At 42.5% G+C, this 17,987-nt stretch overlaps 1 protein-coding gene across 1 annotated transcript in view; it reads right to left on the reverse strand.

Annotated features, from left to right (window-relative positions):
• Positions 1–10,162: 10,162 nt before the first annotated feature.
• Positions 10,163–17,987, reverse strand: part of LOC140716245 (uncharacterized) — a 52,539-nt gene continuing 44,714 nt past the window's right edge. The window contains exon 6 of the mRNA XM_073028856.1: positions 10,163–17,936. Within this exon, the coding sequence (XP_072884957.1) occupies positions 16,067–17,936 (1,870 nt within the window). The 3' untranslated portion in view covers positions 10,163–16,066. The remainder of the gene's footprint in view (positions 17,937–17,987) is intronic.

Here is a 17,987-nt window from a genome sequence, read left to right on the forward strand (position 1 = left end):
ACTGGATCGTATGCTACATTGTTGCAACTTTCTGATTGACAAACTACGTCACGATATTCCCAAATAAATTTGCAATGTCTGAATCAGGTTTATTTTCATTGATATAGGTAGTGAAATGTGTTGTTTTGTGGCAGAAGTACATGAAGTTATAATCCGTGTTACAATATGAGATAGATACACGGGATTTAAATTCGATAAGTACTGCAAGAAGAGCGAAAATCACACACTACTCAGAAATTCGATGGTGAAGGGGTAGAAACTGTCCCCAAAACGTTGATGGTGGGTCTTCAGGCTTTAGCTTCTCCCAAATGGTACAAATGAGAAGAGCTTATGTCCTGGGTGGCGGAGATCCCAGCGACGATGCACAGCAATCTCTACTCACCGAGGGTGCTGGATCAGCAGAGTTCGCTGTCCCTGGGGGTTTCGTGGGGTTGGATTCAAGGTGGGAGGTGGAAAACTGGAAGATACGGGGAAGGAAGGCGATGGGGGTCTGAGACAGGGGAGGCGAAAAGGACTGAGGGAGATCACACCGAACGGTGGAGGAGGGTGGCTGACACCTGCTCCTCTTGTGGGATCTCCTGGCAACACCATTTGTTCTCCCGCTGCAGTCAGGGTAATGCCCTTTCGGTGCCAGGTTTTGTTCTCACGTGTTGTAATGTAAGAAGCTGTTGTCGTGTCCTTCAATGCCCAGCCGTTTCCATAATGCTCTGTGAAGGAGAGTTGTCACTGTAACGTGTCGTATAGACTGTTTGTCATTCTGTCAACTCTTGATGCCGGTCTGTGTTTAATGCCTCGCTGATCTCTCGTCACTTCCTCTCATTGTTATATGTCAACAAGCTCGTTATTTGTCTACACTGGCAATACAAATTTCTGTAGAAATATCAATTCATAAAACACAGAACAGTACAGCACAGGAACAGGCCATTCGGCCCACAGTGTTGGGCCAAACCAGCTACAAAGCCAATCAGAAACCCCCAAACAGGACTCTCTCCTACCTGCACCATGCCCGGATCCCTCCATCTTCCTCACACCCATTGGCTTATCTCAACACCTCTTAAAAGCCTCTCATGTAGTTGTGTCTACCGCCATATTAGGATGCGAATTCCAGGCATCCATGACTCTCTGAGTAAAAAATTATCCCCCACATCCCTCTCTCACCTTCTGTGCATGCCCTCTGGTATTTGACAAACCTGGGAAACAAATACTTCCTGTCCTCTCATGATCTTGCAAACCTCTACCAGATCTCTCCTCAGCCTCCGGCACTCCCGAGAAAGCAATCGAAGTTTATCCAGCATCTCGTGACAGCACATGTACTCTAAAGCAAACAGCAACCTGTTCTGCACCCCCGCCAAAGCCTCGACATCCTTCCTATCGTGGGGCCACTACTGCTGTATGCAATAATCCAGACGTGGCCCAGCCAAAGTTTTGTAAAGTTGCGACAATTACTGACTTTTGAACACCACGTCTCAGCTAATAAAAACAAGCATTCCATAAGCATTCTGAACCACCTTGTCGACCTGTGTAGTGTGAAGTCATTCTGGTGTTGCTAAACTGGTAACTGAGAGATCAGTAATTCACGAAATAAATGATGGGAGAGGTATTTGTAACCCAGGGTAAATGTAGAGAGAAGGTAATTACGTCGCGATCCACAGGTTCCACCATGGGAAGACTAAATATCAGCTGTCGAGGATCCTCCGTCCAGCCGTTCCGAATCCCCACACGAATTATCACCGAAAGTGACCTGTCACAGGGATACCACACCACACACCCAGGCAAGGGTTAACACAGAAGTGGGCTCCACAGGATATCCCAAAAAATCCAATCCGATGGATGATAGGAGGTGACAGCCACACATTCGATGTGCACTGGATCGATAATCAACCCACCCTTGTGGGCAGAGGAGAGTTCCAGACCCCAGCTGCGACAAGCTGAAGCGACCGGCTTCCCCAGTCTCGCTCGCTCGCGCTCTCTGTCTGTCTGTCTGTCTCTCTCTCTCCCTCTCTCTTCCCCCCTCCCTCTCTCTCTCTCGCTCTCCCTCTTTCTCTCCCTCTCTCTCTCTCCCCCTGTCTCTCCCTCTCCCTCTCTCCCCGTCTCTCTCGCTCTCCCTCTCTCTCTCCTTCTCTCACTCGCTCTCCCTCTCTCTCTCCTTCTCTCTCTCGCTCTCTCTCTCCCTCTCTCCCCTCTCTCGCTCTCCTTCTCTCTCGCTCTCTCTCTCCCTCTCTCTCCCCCCTCTCGCTCTCCCTCTCTCTCTGCCTCTGTCTCCCTCCCTCCCTCTCTCTTTCTCTCGCTCTCTCTCTTTCTCTATCTATCTCTCGTTCTCTATCTCCCTCTCTCTCTCTCTCCCTGAAGCAAACCATTTCAGCCTGCGACTGACGTCATAGCCCCGCCTCACTTACACATTCTCTTAAAGTGACAGTCCACAGTAAAGGAAACCTGCGGGTTCGTAACCGTCTCCCCAGTGCAGAACATGTACGGTGGAAAGTCCAGCCATTCAGTCCAGCGGTAGCCTGGGACCTCACTTCCTGCCAGAGTTTCTGCTCCACAACTGTCCCCTCGCAGCTCCTCCCGCTGGAATGCCATTGCATCTTTTGCTGCATTGCTGCAACTTTCTAATTGACAGACTATCTCACGATATTTCAGAATAAATCTGTGACCAAAATCCCCACCTTCTCTCAGTTAGCAGTTTAGCACCGCCAGAAAGACTTCACATTAAAATGTACTCTATTGTGCTCATTGTGTTGTTTCTTGTAAAAAATGTTTTCTTTGTGAATGCTGCTTATCCGATTCTGTGAGCCTGTGAGCTGCTGCAAGGTTTTCATTGCCCCCGTGCATACATGCGCTGGTGCAGGCGGCAATAATCTCGACTTCGTCTTTGACAAACCTGAGGATAGGAAGAGCACAGATTGATGTCCATTTCTGGATCATTTTTCTCAAACATCTGAAGTCAGGAGAGAATGTGATGGATTTCCAAACATTTCTCAATTTACCACCCCTAACACCGAAAGACAGGGCAAGGACACAAAGGTCTGGGGAATGCAGACCTCTGACCTAGCGAGAGTGGACAAGTAGTTCGGGTCTGTGTTGTTCGGAGTCTACAAGGAGGGGGTGACCTTATTGAGACACGGGACCTGCTGCTGGTGGTGGTTGCTCCATAACAGAACAGATGCTGAGGTGTTCTCACTGGTGGGACCACTGAATGGGAGGAAACAATGAATCCATTGTGGTGAACTACATATACCTGTCTGGACACGCCTCCCTGCTGACTGCTCCTGTGGCTCCTCCCACTGACCGTGGCTCCCCCCACAGACCCCGGTATAAAGGCGATTGGGGCCTGAGCCCGGCCTCTCAGTCTCCAGGATGTAGCATGGTGGTCAATTACTGCTTGTTCTTTCTTCCGGTCAATAAATGCCGATATCTCGCCCCCCGTCTCAGAGAGTTATTGATGGTGCATCATCCATTTAACCTAATGAGCTTCCAATATCAGAATCAGGTTTATTATCACTGATATATGTCGAGAAATGTGTTGTTTTGTGTCAGAAATACATGAAATATGGTCGTGTCCTTCAATGCCCAGCCGTTTCCATAATGCTCTGTGAAGGAGAGTTGTCACTGTAACGTGTCGTATAGACTGTTTGTCATTCTGTCAACTCTTGTTGCCGGCCTGTGTTTAATGCCTCACTGATCTCTCGTCACTTCCTCTCATTGTTATATGTCAACAAGCTCGTTATTTGTCTACACTGGCAATACAAATTTCTGTAGAAATATCAATTCATAAATCACAGAACAGTACAGCACAGGAACAGGCCATTCGGCCCGCAATGATGGGCCAAACCAGCTACAAAGCCAATCAGAAACCCCCAAACAGGACTCTCTCCTACCTGCACCATGTCCGGATCCCTCCATCTTCCTCACACCCATTGGCTTATCTCAACACCTCTTAAAAGCCTCTCATGTATTTGTGTCTACCGCCGTATCAGGATGCGAATTCCAGGCATCCATGACTCTCTGAGTAAAAAATTATCCCCCACATCCCTCTCTCACCTTCTGTGCATGCCCTCTGGTATTTGACAAACCTGGGAAACAAATACTTCCTGTCCTCTCATGATCTTGCAAACCTCTACCAGATCTCTCCTCAGCCTCCGGCACTCCCGAGAAAGCAATCGAAGTTTATCCAGCATCTCGTGACAGCACATGTACCCTAAAGCAAACAGCAACCTGTTCTGCACCCCCGCCAAAGCCTCGACATCCTTCCTATCGTGGGGCCACTACTGCTGTATGCAATAATCCAGACGTGGCCCAGCCAAAGTTTTGTAAAGTTCCGACAAAACTCACTGACTTTTGAACACCACGCTTCAGCGAATAAAAACAAGCATTCCATAAGCATTCTGAACCACCTTAACGACCTTTGTAGTCACTTTCAAGGAGGTATGTGCTTGGATCCCAAGATCTCTCAGCTCAGCAATGCTGTTAACGATCTTGCCCTTAATAGTTTACAGTGACCCTGCATTTTCCCTACCAAGGTGCACCACCTCACATTTATCCAGCAGCCATTTCTCAACCCAGACCTGCAACTGAAGTATATCACACTGTATTCTTTGCCAGTTCTCTACGCTGTGCACAACTCCCCCAATCTTGGTATCATCCACAAGGACCGCTACCCTAGCCAGTCCAGAATGAAAGATTGAAGTTAATAACTCATCGGGGTGATTAATAAGTTTGTGGCCTAAGGTAGAAGGAGATGAGTTATTAACTTCAAACTTTCTGCACCATTACTCAAAGTGTTGAACTGCATGTACATGTAACCAGAGCTGTATAACTCATCTCCTTCCACCTTAGGCCCGAACTTATCAATCACCCCTGCTGTGGATCAACTGGAGTTCCGAGACACTATCGTTACATGCACGTGTAGTTAAACTCTTTGAGTGATAATGCAAAAAGTTTGAAGTTAATAACTCATGTCTTTCTACCTTAGGCCACAAACTTATCAATAAACCCCTGCTGTGGACCACTTCTACAAGCTGGACTAAGTGTGTACATGTTGAAAAATAAATGTGCTAGGCTTTCTAAAATTGACTCCTTCTACCTCACACCACAAACTTATCAATCATTGTATATACATCACAAGCAGCAGGGGTCCCAGCACAGATCCCTGAGGAACACCACTAATTACAGACCTCCAGCCTGAATAAGTCCCTTCAATCACTACCCTCTGTTTTCTATGTAGAAGCAAGATCAGAATCCAAACAGCCCATTCACCGCAGATCTCATGGATCTTAACCTTCTGGATTAGCCTCCCATCAGGGGTTTTGCAATCATACCTTACTAAAATCCATGCAGACTCTCTCTATAACCTCTCCCCAAGAACCTTCTCCAGAAATTTCCCAGCAGCTGACGTGAGCTCACCGGTCTATAGCTCCCAGGATTTTCCCTTGTTCCCTTCTTAAACAGAGGTAAAATATTAGCCACTTGCCAGTCCTCTGGAACCTCTCCTGCACCTAGAGAGGGCACAAAGTTAATAGTCAAGGGCCCAGAAAATCTCATCTCTTGTTTTCTTCAATAACCTGGGCTATATCCAATCAAGCCCTGGAGACTTATCCACTTAATACTCATTAGAAAGCCCAATGCTTCCTCCTCCTTGACCTCTAAACGTCCTAACATATTAACGCACTCATAAATGTGAAGAGATCACTGATCTTCTGGTCCACCACATCATTTACCTTATTACACATTGAATCAAAGTACTCATTTAAGTATCTCACTCAAATTCTCTGTATCAGAGCAAATGTTCTCCTCTTAATGCTTGAGAGGTCCACCCTCTCCCTAAGTATCCTTTTACTCTCGATGTATAGTTGGACGAATTAGGTTTCAAATTAACCTTACTAGCCAAGGCCTTTTTCTGGCCATTTCTGGCTCTCCCATCTCCCTTCTTTAGTTCTTTGCTTGTTCCCTTATACTCCTCAGTTGTTTTGATTGATCCTGGTTTCCAAACCTTGATATATTTTTCCTTTTTCTTCTCGACTAAATTCATCACCTCTCTGGACATCCAAGGTTATTTTATTTTTCCATTCCCGTCCTTCCTTCTAACAGGAACATGCCTTTCCTATGCTCTGTGCAATTGATGTTTAAATGCTTGTCTGATGTAAACTTGCTAAAAGAAAGGTGTTCCCATTTAACACTTCTTAGTTCCTGCCTAATGGCCTCATATTTTGCCCTTCTCCAATTTGAAACCCTCCCATAAAGACTACCTTATCCTGAAAGTCAAGGAGTTGTGGTCACTATTCTCTTCTCTACTTCCTGAGGATAGATAGATAGATAGATAGATAGATAGATAGATAGATAGATAGATAGATACTTTATTCATCCCCATGGGGAAATTCAACTTTTTTTCCAATGTCCCATACACTTGTTGTAGCAAAACTAATTACATACAATACTTAACTCAGTAAAGAATATGATATGCATCTAAATCACCGTCTCAAAAAGCATTAATAATAGCTTTTAAAAAGTTCTTAAGTCCTGGCGGTTGAATTGTAAAGCCTAATGGCATTGGGGAGTATTGACCTCTTCATCCTGTCTGAGGAGCATTGCATCGATAGCAACCTGTCGCTGAAACTGCTTCTCTGTCTCTGGATGGTGCTATGTAGAGGATGTTCAGAGTTTTCCATAATTGACCGTAGCCTACTCAGTGCCCTTCGCTCAGCTACCGATGTTAAACTCTCCAGTACTTTGCCCACGACTGAGGTCCTTTAACATCTGCCGGACAATGTTGAGGATGTTCTACGAGTCTGTGGTGGCCAGTGCTATCATGTTTGCTGTTGTGTCCTGGGGCAGCAGGCTGAGGGTAGCAGACTCCAACAGAATCAACAAACTCATTCGTAATGTCAGTGATGTTGTGGGGGTGGAACTGGACTCTCTGACAGTGGTGTCTGAAAAGAGGATGCTGTCCAAGTTGCATGCCATCTTGGACAATGACTCCCATCCACTCCATAATGTACTGGTTAGGCACAGGAGTACGTTCAGCCAGAGACTCATTCCACCAAGATGTAACACTGAGCGTCATAGGAAGTCATTCCTGCCTGTGGCCATCAAACTTTACAACTCCTCCCTCGGAGTGTCAGACACCCTGAGCCAATAGGCTGGTCCTGGACTTATTTCCACTTGGAATAATTTACTTATTATTGTTTAATTGTCTATGGTTTTATATTGCTATATGTCTACACTATTCTTGGCTGGTGCGACTGTAATGAAATCCAATTTCCCTCGGGATCAATAAAGTATGTCTGTCTGAATGGTCAGTCAACTGGCCAGGCTCCACCCCACCACTGTACTGATCTCTCTCTGGCTCCTCACCCTGTTTCCCTGAGTAGACACCCAATGGGTCCTCACTCTGCTCTGAGACTTCACACCAATCACAGCCGGTACCCGTGTTAGACTAATCCTGTGTTGTACATTCCCCAGACCTTTGTGTCAAGTTGTCCTGTCTTTCAGTGTTAGGAGTGGGTAAGTGACAAATGATTGGAAAGTCATCACACTGTCTCCTGACCCGAGATGTCTGAGAAAAATGATCCAGAAGTGGACATAAATCTGTGCTCTTCCTATCCTTACATTTGTCAAAGACAAAGTTGAGATTATTGTCACCTGCACCAGTGCATGTATGCACGGGGGCAATGAAAACCTTGCAGCAGCATCGCAGGCTCTTAGAATCGGATAAGCAGCATTCACAAGGAAAACATTTTTTACAAGAAACAACACAATTAGCACAATCTGGTCAATTTTAGTGTAAAGTGGTTCTTGTGTTGCTATACTGGTGGGACTTCAGCTTTCTGGTATCTCCTGCCCAACAGTAACTGGAAGATGATGGTGAAGCCCTGAAGGTGGGGATCTTTGTGACATATTTATTCAGGAATATCGTGAGGTTGTTTGTCCGTTAGGAAGCTGCAACAATGTAGCATAAGATGCAACAACATTCCAGCGGGAGGAGCCGCTAGGGGACATTTGTGGGGCAGAAATTCTGGCAGGAAGTGAGGTCCCAGGTTTTTCACATTGTGGGTACAGCTGGGCTGAATGACTGGTCCTTGCACTGTACACGTTCTGTACCGGGGAGACGTGAAACACTTCAGAGACAAAAGTACTTTAAACAGAACTTCTTTAGTTGGTGCAGATTTCAGAATATCAAACTCCATCACAGTTATAGGGTTTAATTGAAGGAAATGGTTCTTTTCTTAATCAACAGGGTTCATTCCAGGGTCATCTCTACCTGGCATCCGGATGCTGGTGCTTTTGCAATCCAGGTTCTTCAGAGGTCGAGAACGAGGCATGAAACTGGTTGCTTACGATTGTTTTGTAAAGTGTTACATGAACAAAGGAAACGAGGGGGAAAGGGTGGCAAACGGATTTTAATGCAGGCAAGTGTGAGATTGTGCACTTCGGTAGGACCAGCTACGGTAGGGGAGTGGGACGGCACCGAGGAGTACGGTAGAACAGAGGGATCTGGGAATAGAGATTTTTAATTCATTAATGGTGGCATCACAGGTAGATAGCGTTGTAAAGAAAGTTTTTGGCACATTGGCCTGCAAAAAATCAATGTATTTTTGTACATGTGTACAGGAGATGGGATAGAAACATAGAAAACCCACAGCACAATACAGACCCTGCAGCCCACAAAGCTGTGCCAAACACGTCCCTACCTTAGAAATTACCCAGGGTTACCCGTAGTCCTCTAGTTTTCTAAGCTCCATGTACCTATCCAAAAGTCTCTTAACAGACCCTATCGTATCCGCCTCCACCACCGTTACCGACAGCCCATTCCACGCACTCACCACTCTCTGCATGAAAAACTTACCCCTGACATCTCCTCTGTATGTACTCCCAAGCAACTTAAACCTGTGCCCTCTTGTGGCAGCCATTTCAGCCCTGAGAAAAAGCCTCTGACTAACCGCAATTAGACTGGAGTAACCCCGTTAAAAATAATGACTACTTTACTGATTTTTTTAAAGTTTTAATGTTAATGGGCTTAATGGACCGGTGAAAAGAAAAAGAATTTTAACATACATTAAGAAAATGAAAACAGATATAGCTTTTATACAAGAAACACATTTAACAGATAGAACATCAGAAATTAAAGAGAGATTGGGTCAGAAATGTTATAGCAGTTTCATTTAATTCAAAAGCGAGGGGAGTTGCAATTTTGGTCAACAAAACTTTACCAATTAAAATACAAAATGTATTAATTGATTCTGCGGGAAGATATGTAATTATACATTGCCAAATCTTTTCAGAACTATGGACTCTTATGAATATTTATGCACCAAATGAAAACGATGTAAAATTTATACAGGAGGCTTTTCTGAATTTGGCTGACGCACACGATAAAATACTAATAGGTGGAGACTTTAACTTTTGTTTAGACCCAGTTTTAGATAGATCAGCAAAGGTTGTTACAAAACCAAAAGTAGCAAAATTAACTTTATCATTGATGAAAGATTTAAATTTTGATACATGGAGAAGAATTAACCCAAGAAAAAGAGATTATTCATTTTATTCAAATAGACATAAAACTTATTCAAGGATAGATTTTTTCTTACTATACAGTGAAAAATATGGAATATAAAGCAAGAATATTGTCAGATCATTCCCCCTTGATAATGACAATGATAATGATGGATAAGGAGGAATCGATTTACAGATGGAGATCTAATTCAATATTATTAAAACATTAAGATTTTTGTGATTTTATGAAAAAAACAGATTGTTTTTTTTTAGATACAAACTCACATTCAGTTGATGATAAATTTATATTATGGGAAGCAATGAAGGCATATTTGAGAGGCCAGATAATAAGTTATACTTCTAAAATTAAGAAGGAATATATAGTAGAAATAGATCAATTGGAAAAAGAGATTACAAAATTAGAAAAAGAATCTCAAAGATATATGACAGAAGAAAAACAAAGACAACTTATTAATAAGAAGCTACAATACAATACACTTCAGACATACCGAACAGAAAAAACAATTATGAGAACTAAACAGAGATATTATGAACTAGGTGAAAGATCACACAAGATTCTTGCTTGGCAGTTAAAAACAGACCAGGCTTCCAAAACAATAAATGCAATTAGAACAAGTGTAAATAAAATTACTTATAAACCTTTAGAAATCAATGAAACTTTAAAAATTTTTTATTCTGAATTGTATCAATCAAAATCACAAAACAATATTGTTGAGATAGAAAGGTTTTTATCACAAATAACTCCCAAAATTGAATTCAGAAGAACAGAAGGGATTAGATGTGCCTTTTACATTAAAAGAAGTCGAAGAAGCTCTAGGATCACTTCAGAGTAATAAATCTCCAGAAGATGGTTTTCCGCCTGAATTTTACAAAACGTTTAAAGATTTATTAATTCCTCCTTTTATGGAGCTAATACACCAAGCGGAAAGAATGCATAAACTTCCAGAATCTTTTTCGACAGCTATTTTAATAGTATTGCCAAAAAAAGACAGAGATCTTTTAAAGCCAACATCATATAGACCTATTTCTTTGTTGAACATGGACTATAAAATAATAGCAAAGATTTGATTTAACAGATTATCTAAATACTTACCAAAATTAATACACATGGACCAAACAGGATTTATTAAAAATAGACAATCGGCAGATAATGTAACTCAGTTACTTAGCATAATTCATTTGGCACAAAAGAGGGAAGAAATGAGTGTGGCAATTGCTTTGGATGCAGAAAAAGCATTTGGTGGAATGGGATTTTTTATTTAAGGTATTGGAAAAATATGGATTAGGGGTATCTTTTATAAAATGGATTAAAACCTTAAATACTAACCCCAAAGCTAAAGTGGTGACAAATGGCCAAATTTCAACATCATTTCAGTTAACAAGGTCAATTAGACAAGGTTGTCCATTATCACCTGCTTTATTTGTGTTGGCGATAGAACCATTAGCTGAATTAATTAGAATTGACTCATATTATGGGTTTGAGAGTTAATCAGGAGGAATATAAGATTAACTTATTTGCTGATGATCTGATTTAGTTAACTAACCCATTACATTCGTTGCATAAGTTATCTTCTAGATTGGAAGAATATGGGAAAATATCAGGGTACAAAATAAATTAGGATAAAAGTGAAATTCTACCCCTTACTAAAGGAGATTATAGTCAATGTCGATTAATAACTCAATTTAGATGGCTGATAAATGGTATAAAGTATTTACGTATAAGAGTTGATAATGATATAAAGAATTTATATAAATTAAATTATTTGCCATTATTGAAAAAAATTCAAGAGGATCTTGATAAATGGATGATGTTACCAACAACATTAATAGGTAGAGTCAATGCTATAAAAATGAATATATTCCCTAGATTACAATATTTATTCCAAACATTACCAATACAATTACCGCAGAAATTTTTTCAAGAGTTAAATAAATGTGTGAGGAAATTCCTTTAGAAAGGCAAAATGTCAAGAATATCGTTGGAAAAATTGACATGGAAATTTGACCTAGGAGGGTTATAATTACCAAATTTTAAGAATTATTACAAAGCAAATCAACTTAGATTTATTGCATCTTTTTTTGATGAAGATAAACCGGTATGGATTAGAATAGAATTAGGCAAAATAGGAGAAAATATACCAGAAGATTTTATATATAAATGGGAATCTAAATGGATACGGGAAAAGAATGAATCTCCTATACTAAAACATTTGATTGATTTATGGAATAAGATAAATGTTGATGATGAGATAAAGAAATCTTTATTAGCAAAGAGACCTTTAATTCAAAATAAACTTATCCCTTTTACAATGGATAATCAACTTTTATATAACTGGTTTCACAAAGGGATTAGATATATAAGAGACTGTTTTGAAGGAGATATATTAATGTCATTTGACCAATTAAAGAATAAATATAAAATATCAAATAACACTCTTTTCTGTTATTTCCAATTAAGGGCTTATTTAAGAGATGAACTGGGTCAAACAATGTTATTGCTGAAACCTAATGAAATAGAAAATTTAATTCATAAAGGAAAAACTAAAAAAAATATTTCTGGTATGTATAATTTGATTCAAAAACAGGCAATTAAACAAGGAATTCATAAGTCAAGACAAAAATGGGAAACTGATTTGAATATTAAAATTGATGAAACAAGTTGGTCAAGCTTATGTCTTGACAGTATGACAAATACAATAAATGTTCGACTAAGATTAGTACAATATAACTTTTTACATCAAATATATATTACACCACAAAAAGTAAATAGATTAAACTCAAATTTATCTGATCAATGTTTTCGATGTAATCAAGAAATTAGTACTTTTTTACACTGTACTTGGTCTTGTTCTAAAATTCAACCTTTTTGGACAAATTTAAGAGTTTTACTGGAACAAATTATTGGAATATAACTTCCACATAATCCAATATTATTTTTACTAGGCAATATTGAAGAGATAAAATCAAAATCCAAATTGAATAAATACCAGAAAGAATTCATGAAAATTGCATTGGCAGTAGCCAAAAAGGCTATTGCAGCTACTTGGAAATCGGAGTCATTCTTAAGTATAGATCGTTGAAAGAATGGAATTTTTAGCTGCATTCCACTTGAAAAAATTACTTATAATTTAAGAGATAAATATGAAATATTTCTGAAAATTTGGCACCCTTATTTACAAAAAATACGATTAAATATATAGGTGCTCCGAAGATAAAATTATTGGTTATCTGGGGAAAGAAATAAATATACATATTAAAGCTATTATGAACTCCATGGAGCATGTGGGGATCTTCCGATATCCAGGTATTCTTTCTTTCTTTCTTTTTTCTTCTTTTTTTTCTACAGGGAGAGGGAAGGGTTAAGGGGGGAGGGGTTAAGGGGAGGGGGGAAGGGTTGATAATTTTTTTTCTTTCTGTAACCTATTTGAAAATTCAATTAAAAAAATTTTTTAAGTGTAAAAGGTGAGAAGTTTAAGGGGGACATGATGGCAAACTTCTTCAGTCAGAGGTTTGTGAGAGTGTGGAATGAGCTGCCAGCACAAGTGGTGCATGTGAGCTCAATTTCAACGTTTAAGCAAAGTTTGGATAGGTACCTGGATAATTGGGGTATTGATGGGTATGGTCACAGTGCAGGTTGATGGGACTAGGCAATTTAAATGGCTGTGGCATGGGCTAGATGGGCTGAATGGCCTGTTTCTGTGCTGACTATGAAAGGCAAAGAAGGGAAAAGAAAAAAATAACAAAAGGTGGTGTGGTTTTCTTATACCAGACTACCGATAGTGAGCATTTCATCTAAATTCCATTGCTTAATCAATAAGCTAGCACCTATCCAAATAATGCGATACCCACCATTGGAACTAGAAAATTTCCAGAAAATATAAAGAGGCAACTGTAAAGACTAGAAATACACTGAACAACTATGTTATCGGAAACTATACAAGAATGCAAACAAACATAAAAATTTAAAACTACATGAAAATACGGCCCAACCCAACTCCCCCAAACCCCGTTCTAAATTCCCCAATTTTACATTGATCCATTGAGCCATGCCACACAGCAACCCCCAATTTAACCCTGGCCCAATCACAGGACAGTTTACAATATCCAAATAACCTATCAACCGGTACATCTTTAGAGTGTGGGAGGAAACCCACACGGTGACGGAAGAACATATAAATTCCATACAGACTGTGGCAGGAATTGAACTCAGTTCGCTGCTACAGAACGCATTGTGCTAGCCACAACACTACGGTGCCAAATTATTACTTCTGGAAATTCAGAGGCTGAAAAAGACGTGAAACCTAAGTACATATTTTTTTTTAAAAAATCACCCTTTATATAAATATAAAAGGGTATTCATGGGATTATCTCAGTGTTAAATTGATTATCTTTGTAAAAAAGTACACTTACATGAGTTTGTGCTCCTCTATTATTGATTGTCATTTTACAAATAAAAATTATTTAAATCATGTTTTGGCATATCAGGCCATTTGATAAAATATTGAGTAACCCACCAGTCTCCTAAATTTAATTGTATGCAGTTAAACAATCCCACCCATCAGACTAATGGATTGTAGCTGTTTCTTTATGCATTCAATCAGCCAAATCAGTTTTGTCAGATCTGTCGGGTACAAGATGTAAGTACAGCACTCCTGGCCTAGAACTGCACGTTACCCCACGCTGACCGTTCAGAGATCTGTTGACATGTGTTTTTGAAGAACCATTCTTCACGGGGCAACTATGTCAGTTGTTTCTTTCTGCAAGGGCCTGGTGATGTCATTGCTTACTCTTTCTAAAACTGTGGCAATATTTTGAACCTGTCTGATATTGCCTGTAACAGCACATTATGGGACTAAAATTAATAGAAAGTGATTTTTTTCTGCAAGATCTTGTTTATTCTGGAGTCAGGATGTAACGATAAAGTGTCTGAAGGAGAGACAGAACCCAAATAACAAGATGTGAGCCATTTACATCGGAGAGGGATGGCAGCTGGTTGCATAAAACTCGGCCCTACTGGAATGGTACCGTCTGAACTCAAGTTAAAGGTGGCTTTTATAGTAAACACATGGAAAGGTTTCATAGCTTTATCGTGAACACTGGATACAGGTGTAGAGTTATCCCAACTCCACTGTGGATGGACACGAGGGCGGCTGTGAACGGAGGAGGGTTGGCCGTGGGGCTACCACCATCCCGTTACAACAGGACACTTTAATAAGGGTTGCATATCGGTTCTGGGTCTGCGGCAATGCCTCGCATCAGTGAATATTTTGAAGTCTGTGGAAGGTATCGGCAAACCCAACAACTAGAGACATTAACAGTCTCAGCATATTATTGCAAATTCCCGTAAGTACACATTGCGTCATGAGAATCGGCACATTTTGAGCAGGGAAACTTGGTAAAGATGTAAGAACAACAAATAATATTAGAATAAACAACATAATAAGCTGTAGTTATCGACTCTGTACAAAGTCTTTGGGCCGGTCACTGATTTCCCCCACTGTTGCCCAGCAGAGTCGGCAGCACATTCACCACAGCACTTGTTGTCTTCGTCAGGAACCACTCTAGCTTACTCGCAGTGACTCGCGTGAATTCACTTACTTTCACATCTGAATTAGTAATTAACAACGTTCGTTAAGGACCCTCTCATTGAGCTCCCAGTGGTTCCGTACGGGAATCTCAGCAGGAATCCGGGTGTTTGATCACTCCGAGCAGCAGAAACCTGTTGGGAAGCAGACGGCACATCTTGGGTTAACTTCACAAAATAGTTAATTAAACTCTCTGCCATAATATGTTTATCAGCCTCTCTGAGGTGGAGAGCTCCCGGCAGTGACGTGGGTCACCCTGTTACCACCTCCAATGGACTTTATCCTGTTTGGGGTTGTTCTGATGTTACACAGGATGACAGGAAGCTCCATAGGTCATGGTACAACCTTCGTTGTTGATGAATCCATCATTCATTCGATTGTCCTGATGACTCTGGGTGATGTGGACAATGGAAAGACCATTCAATCTTCATCAGTTGTCATAATTCCCAATAAACATTCCCAGTGAAATGTGTTCCTTGGTCAGAGTCAGTGTGAGGAGGCAATCTCCATCTCTGAATACAGTCCTCGATCAGTTGTTGCTGAGTCTGGCTGTGGCTTTCCTCGTGGGAATAGTTTTAGGCCTTAATGGTCCTCATGAGTTCCTGTACTAGTTCTACAGCAGTAAGAAATCCCCTTTGCCTCCAAATCGTGAACAATTCCAAAAGCTTACTGTGAATCAGTGGAGAGATCAGCTGATCTTCCTTCTGCCATCTTACAGGCTTCCGGCTCTGGCAGTGGCACTGTGGTACCCAATTTCAAGTAACGCAGTAGCCACCAATAGAAGTTAGAAGTTTCCAGAAAACAACATGGAGGCAACTGTAACCAACAGAGCAATTACATGTAGAGATAAATATATAAAAATACAAACAAGCATAAGAAAGTTAAACTATGAGAAAAGTAACAATTATACAGATTCCATCACCCCGTGTAGGTCTCTCTGCATGTGGATATATATCCCACACACGGCATTTTCAATCCTTGTCCGGAGTGTGAACTCGCTGGTGTTTCACCAGGTCTGATGACCCAGTGAACTTCTCCCCACACTCGGAACAGGTGAACAGCTTCTCCCCCGTGTGAACTTGCATGTGTTTCTTCAGGCTGATCTGTTGATTGAATCCCTTCCCGCACTCGGAGCAGATGAACGGTTTCTCCCCGGTGTGAATTCGCTGGTGCGCCACCAGGTACGATCTTTGACTGAATCCCTTCCCGCACGCCGAGCATTTGAACGGTTTCTCCGCGGTGTGAGTTCGCTGGTGCATCATCAGGTGACAGGACTGAGCAAAGCTCTTCCCACACTCGGAGCAGGTGAACGGCCTCTCTCCAGTGTGAACTCGCTGGTGACGCTGCAGGTTGTTTACAACAGTAAAACTCTTCCCACACTCAGAGCAAGTGTACGGTTTCTCCCCCGTGTGAACTCGCTGGTGAGCCTGCAGGTTATATATAACAGTAAAACTCTTCCCGCACTCAGAGCAGACGAACGGCTTCTCCCCTGTGTGAACTCGCTGGTGTCTGTAAAGGTAAGATGGTTGAGTGAATCCCTTCCCACACTCGGAGCAGGTGAACGGTTTCTCCGCCATGTGAATCCGCTGGTGTTTTAACAATTCAGACGAACGGGTGAATCCCTTCCCACACTCGGAGCAGGTGAACGGCCTCTCGTCGGTGTGGTTCCGCTGGTGTTTCAGCAGGTCACATGAATAAGTGAATCTCTTCCCACAGTCGGAGCAGGTGAACGGCTTCATCCCGGTGTGGATCTGCTGGTGGCTCAACAGGTAACAGGAATCAGTGAATGCCTTACCACACTCGGAGCAGATGAACGGCTTCTCATCGCTGTGCTTTCGCTGGTGGGTCATCAGGTGAGAGGACTGAGTGAATCCCTTCCCACACACAGGGCAGATGAAAGGCCTCTCCCCACTGTGAACTCGCTGGTGCGTGAACATGTTGGATAACTGCGTGAACGCCATCCCGCACTCAGAGCAGGTGAACGGCCTCTCCCCAGTGTGAACTCGATGGTGTCTCTTCAGGTGAGATGACTGAGTGAATCCCTTGCCACACTCCGTGCAGATGAACGGCTTCTCCCCTGTGTGAACCCTCCGGTGGCTCTGCAGAGCGGATAAACGACGGAACTCCTTCTTACACTCGGTACAAGAGAACGGCTTCTCCCCGGTGTGAACCCGCTGGTGCTTCATCAGCTCCGATGACTGTGTGAACCCCTTCCCGCACTCAGAGCAGGTGAACGGTTTCTCTCCGGTATGGATCCGCTGGTGCACCACGAAGTTGGAGTGGAAGGCGAAGCTCTTCCCGCAATCGGAGCAGGTGAAAGGCTTCTCCCCGCTGTGAACTCGCTGGTGCGTGAGCATGTTGGATAACTGCGTGAAGCCCTTCCCGCAGTCCGGGCAGTTGAACGGCTTCTCCCCGGTGTGAACCCGCTGGTGTTCGATCAGATTGCTCAATCGTTTGAAGCGTTTCCCGCAGTTGGGGCACTGATAGGGGTTCATGTCTGTGGAGTCAGGAGTTTGTGACGGCGGGGCTGGCGCAGGGGAGGTTTGTAAATCAGTTACCTCCATCCCGAACACACTGCGGCTGAAAGTCCCAATCCGGCCCGTCGCGGCCTCCGGAAGCTTTATGGTGACTCGGATCGGTGATGAAGCTGACCTCGAGGCTGGAGCTGGGATCGAGCGGGCCCGAGCTGCAGCGACTCGGCGGGACGCGTCTCCGGGACAGTCTCGACACTCGACCGTCTCCACCCGGACACGGACTCTGGCCTGACCCAGGATGCACTGCGGCACCATGAAGGCGCATGCGCACTGACCGCTCCGAGGCTGGGGGGGTCCACTGTCGGATCTTCAAGCGGGAGCATTGAGTTCAAAGTAAATAGATTGTCAAAGTCCATAT

Source organism: Hemitrygon akajei, chromosome 25 (assembly GCF_048418815.1).
Source record: "Hemitrygon akajei chromosome 25, sHemAka1.3, whole genome shotgun sequence".
Classification (NCBI taxonomy): Eukaryota; Metazoa; Chordata; class Chondrichthyes; order Myliobatiformes; family Dasyatidae; genus Hemitrygon; species Hemitrygon akajei.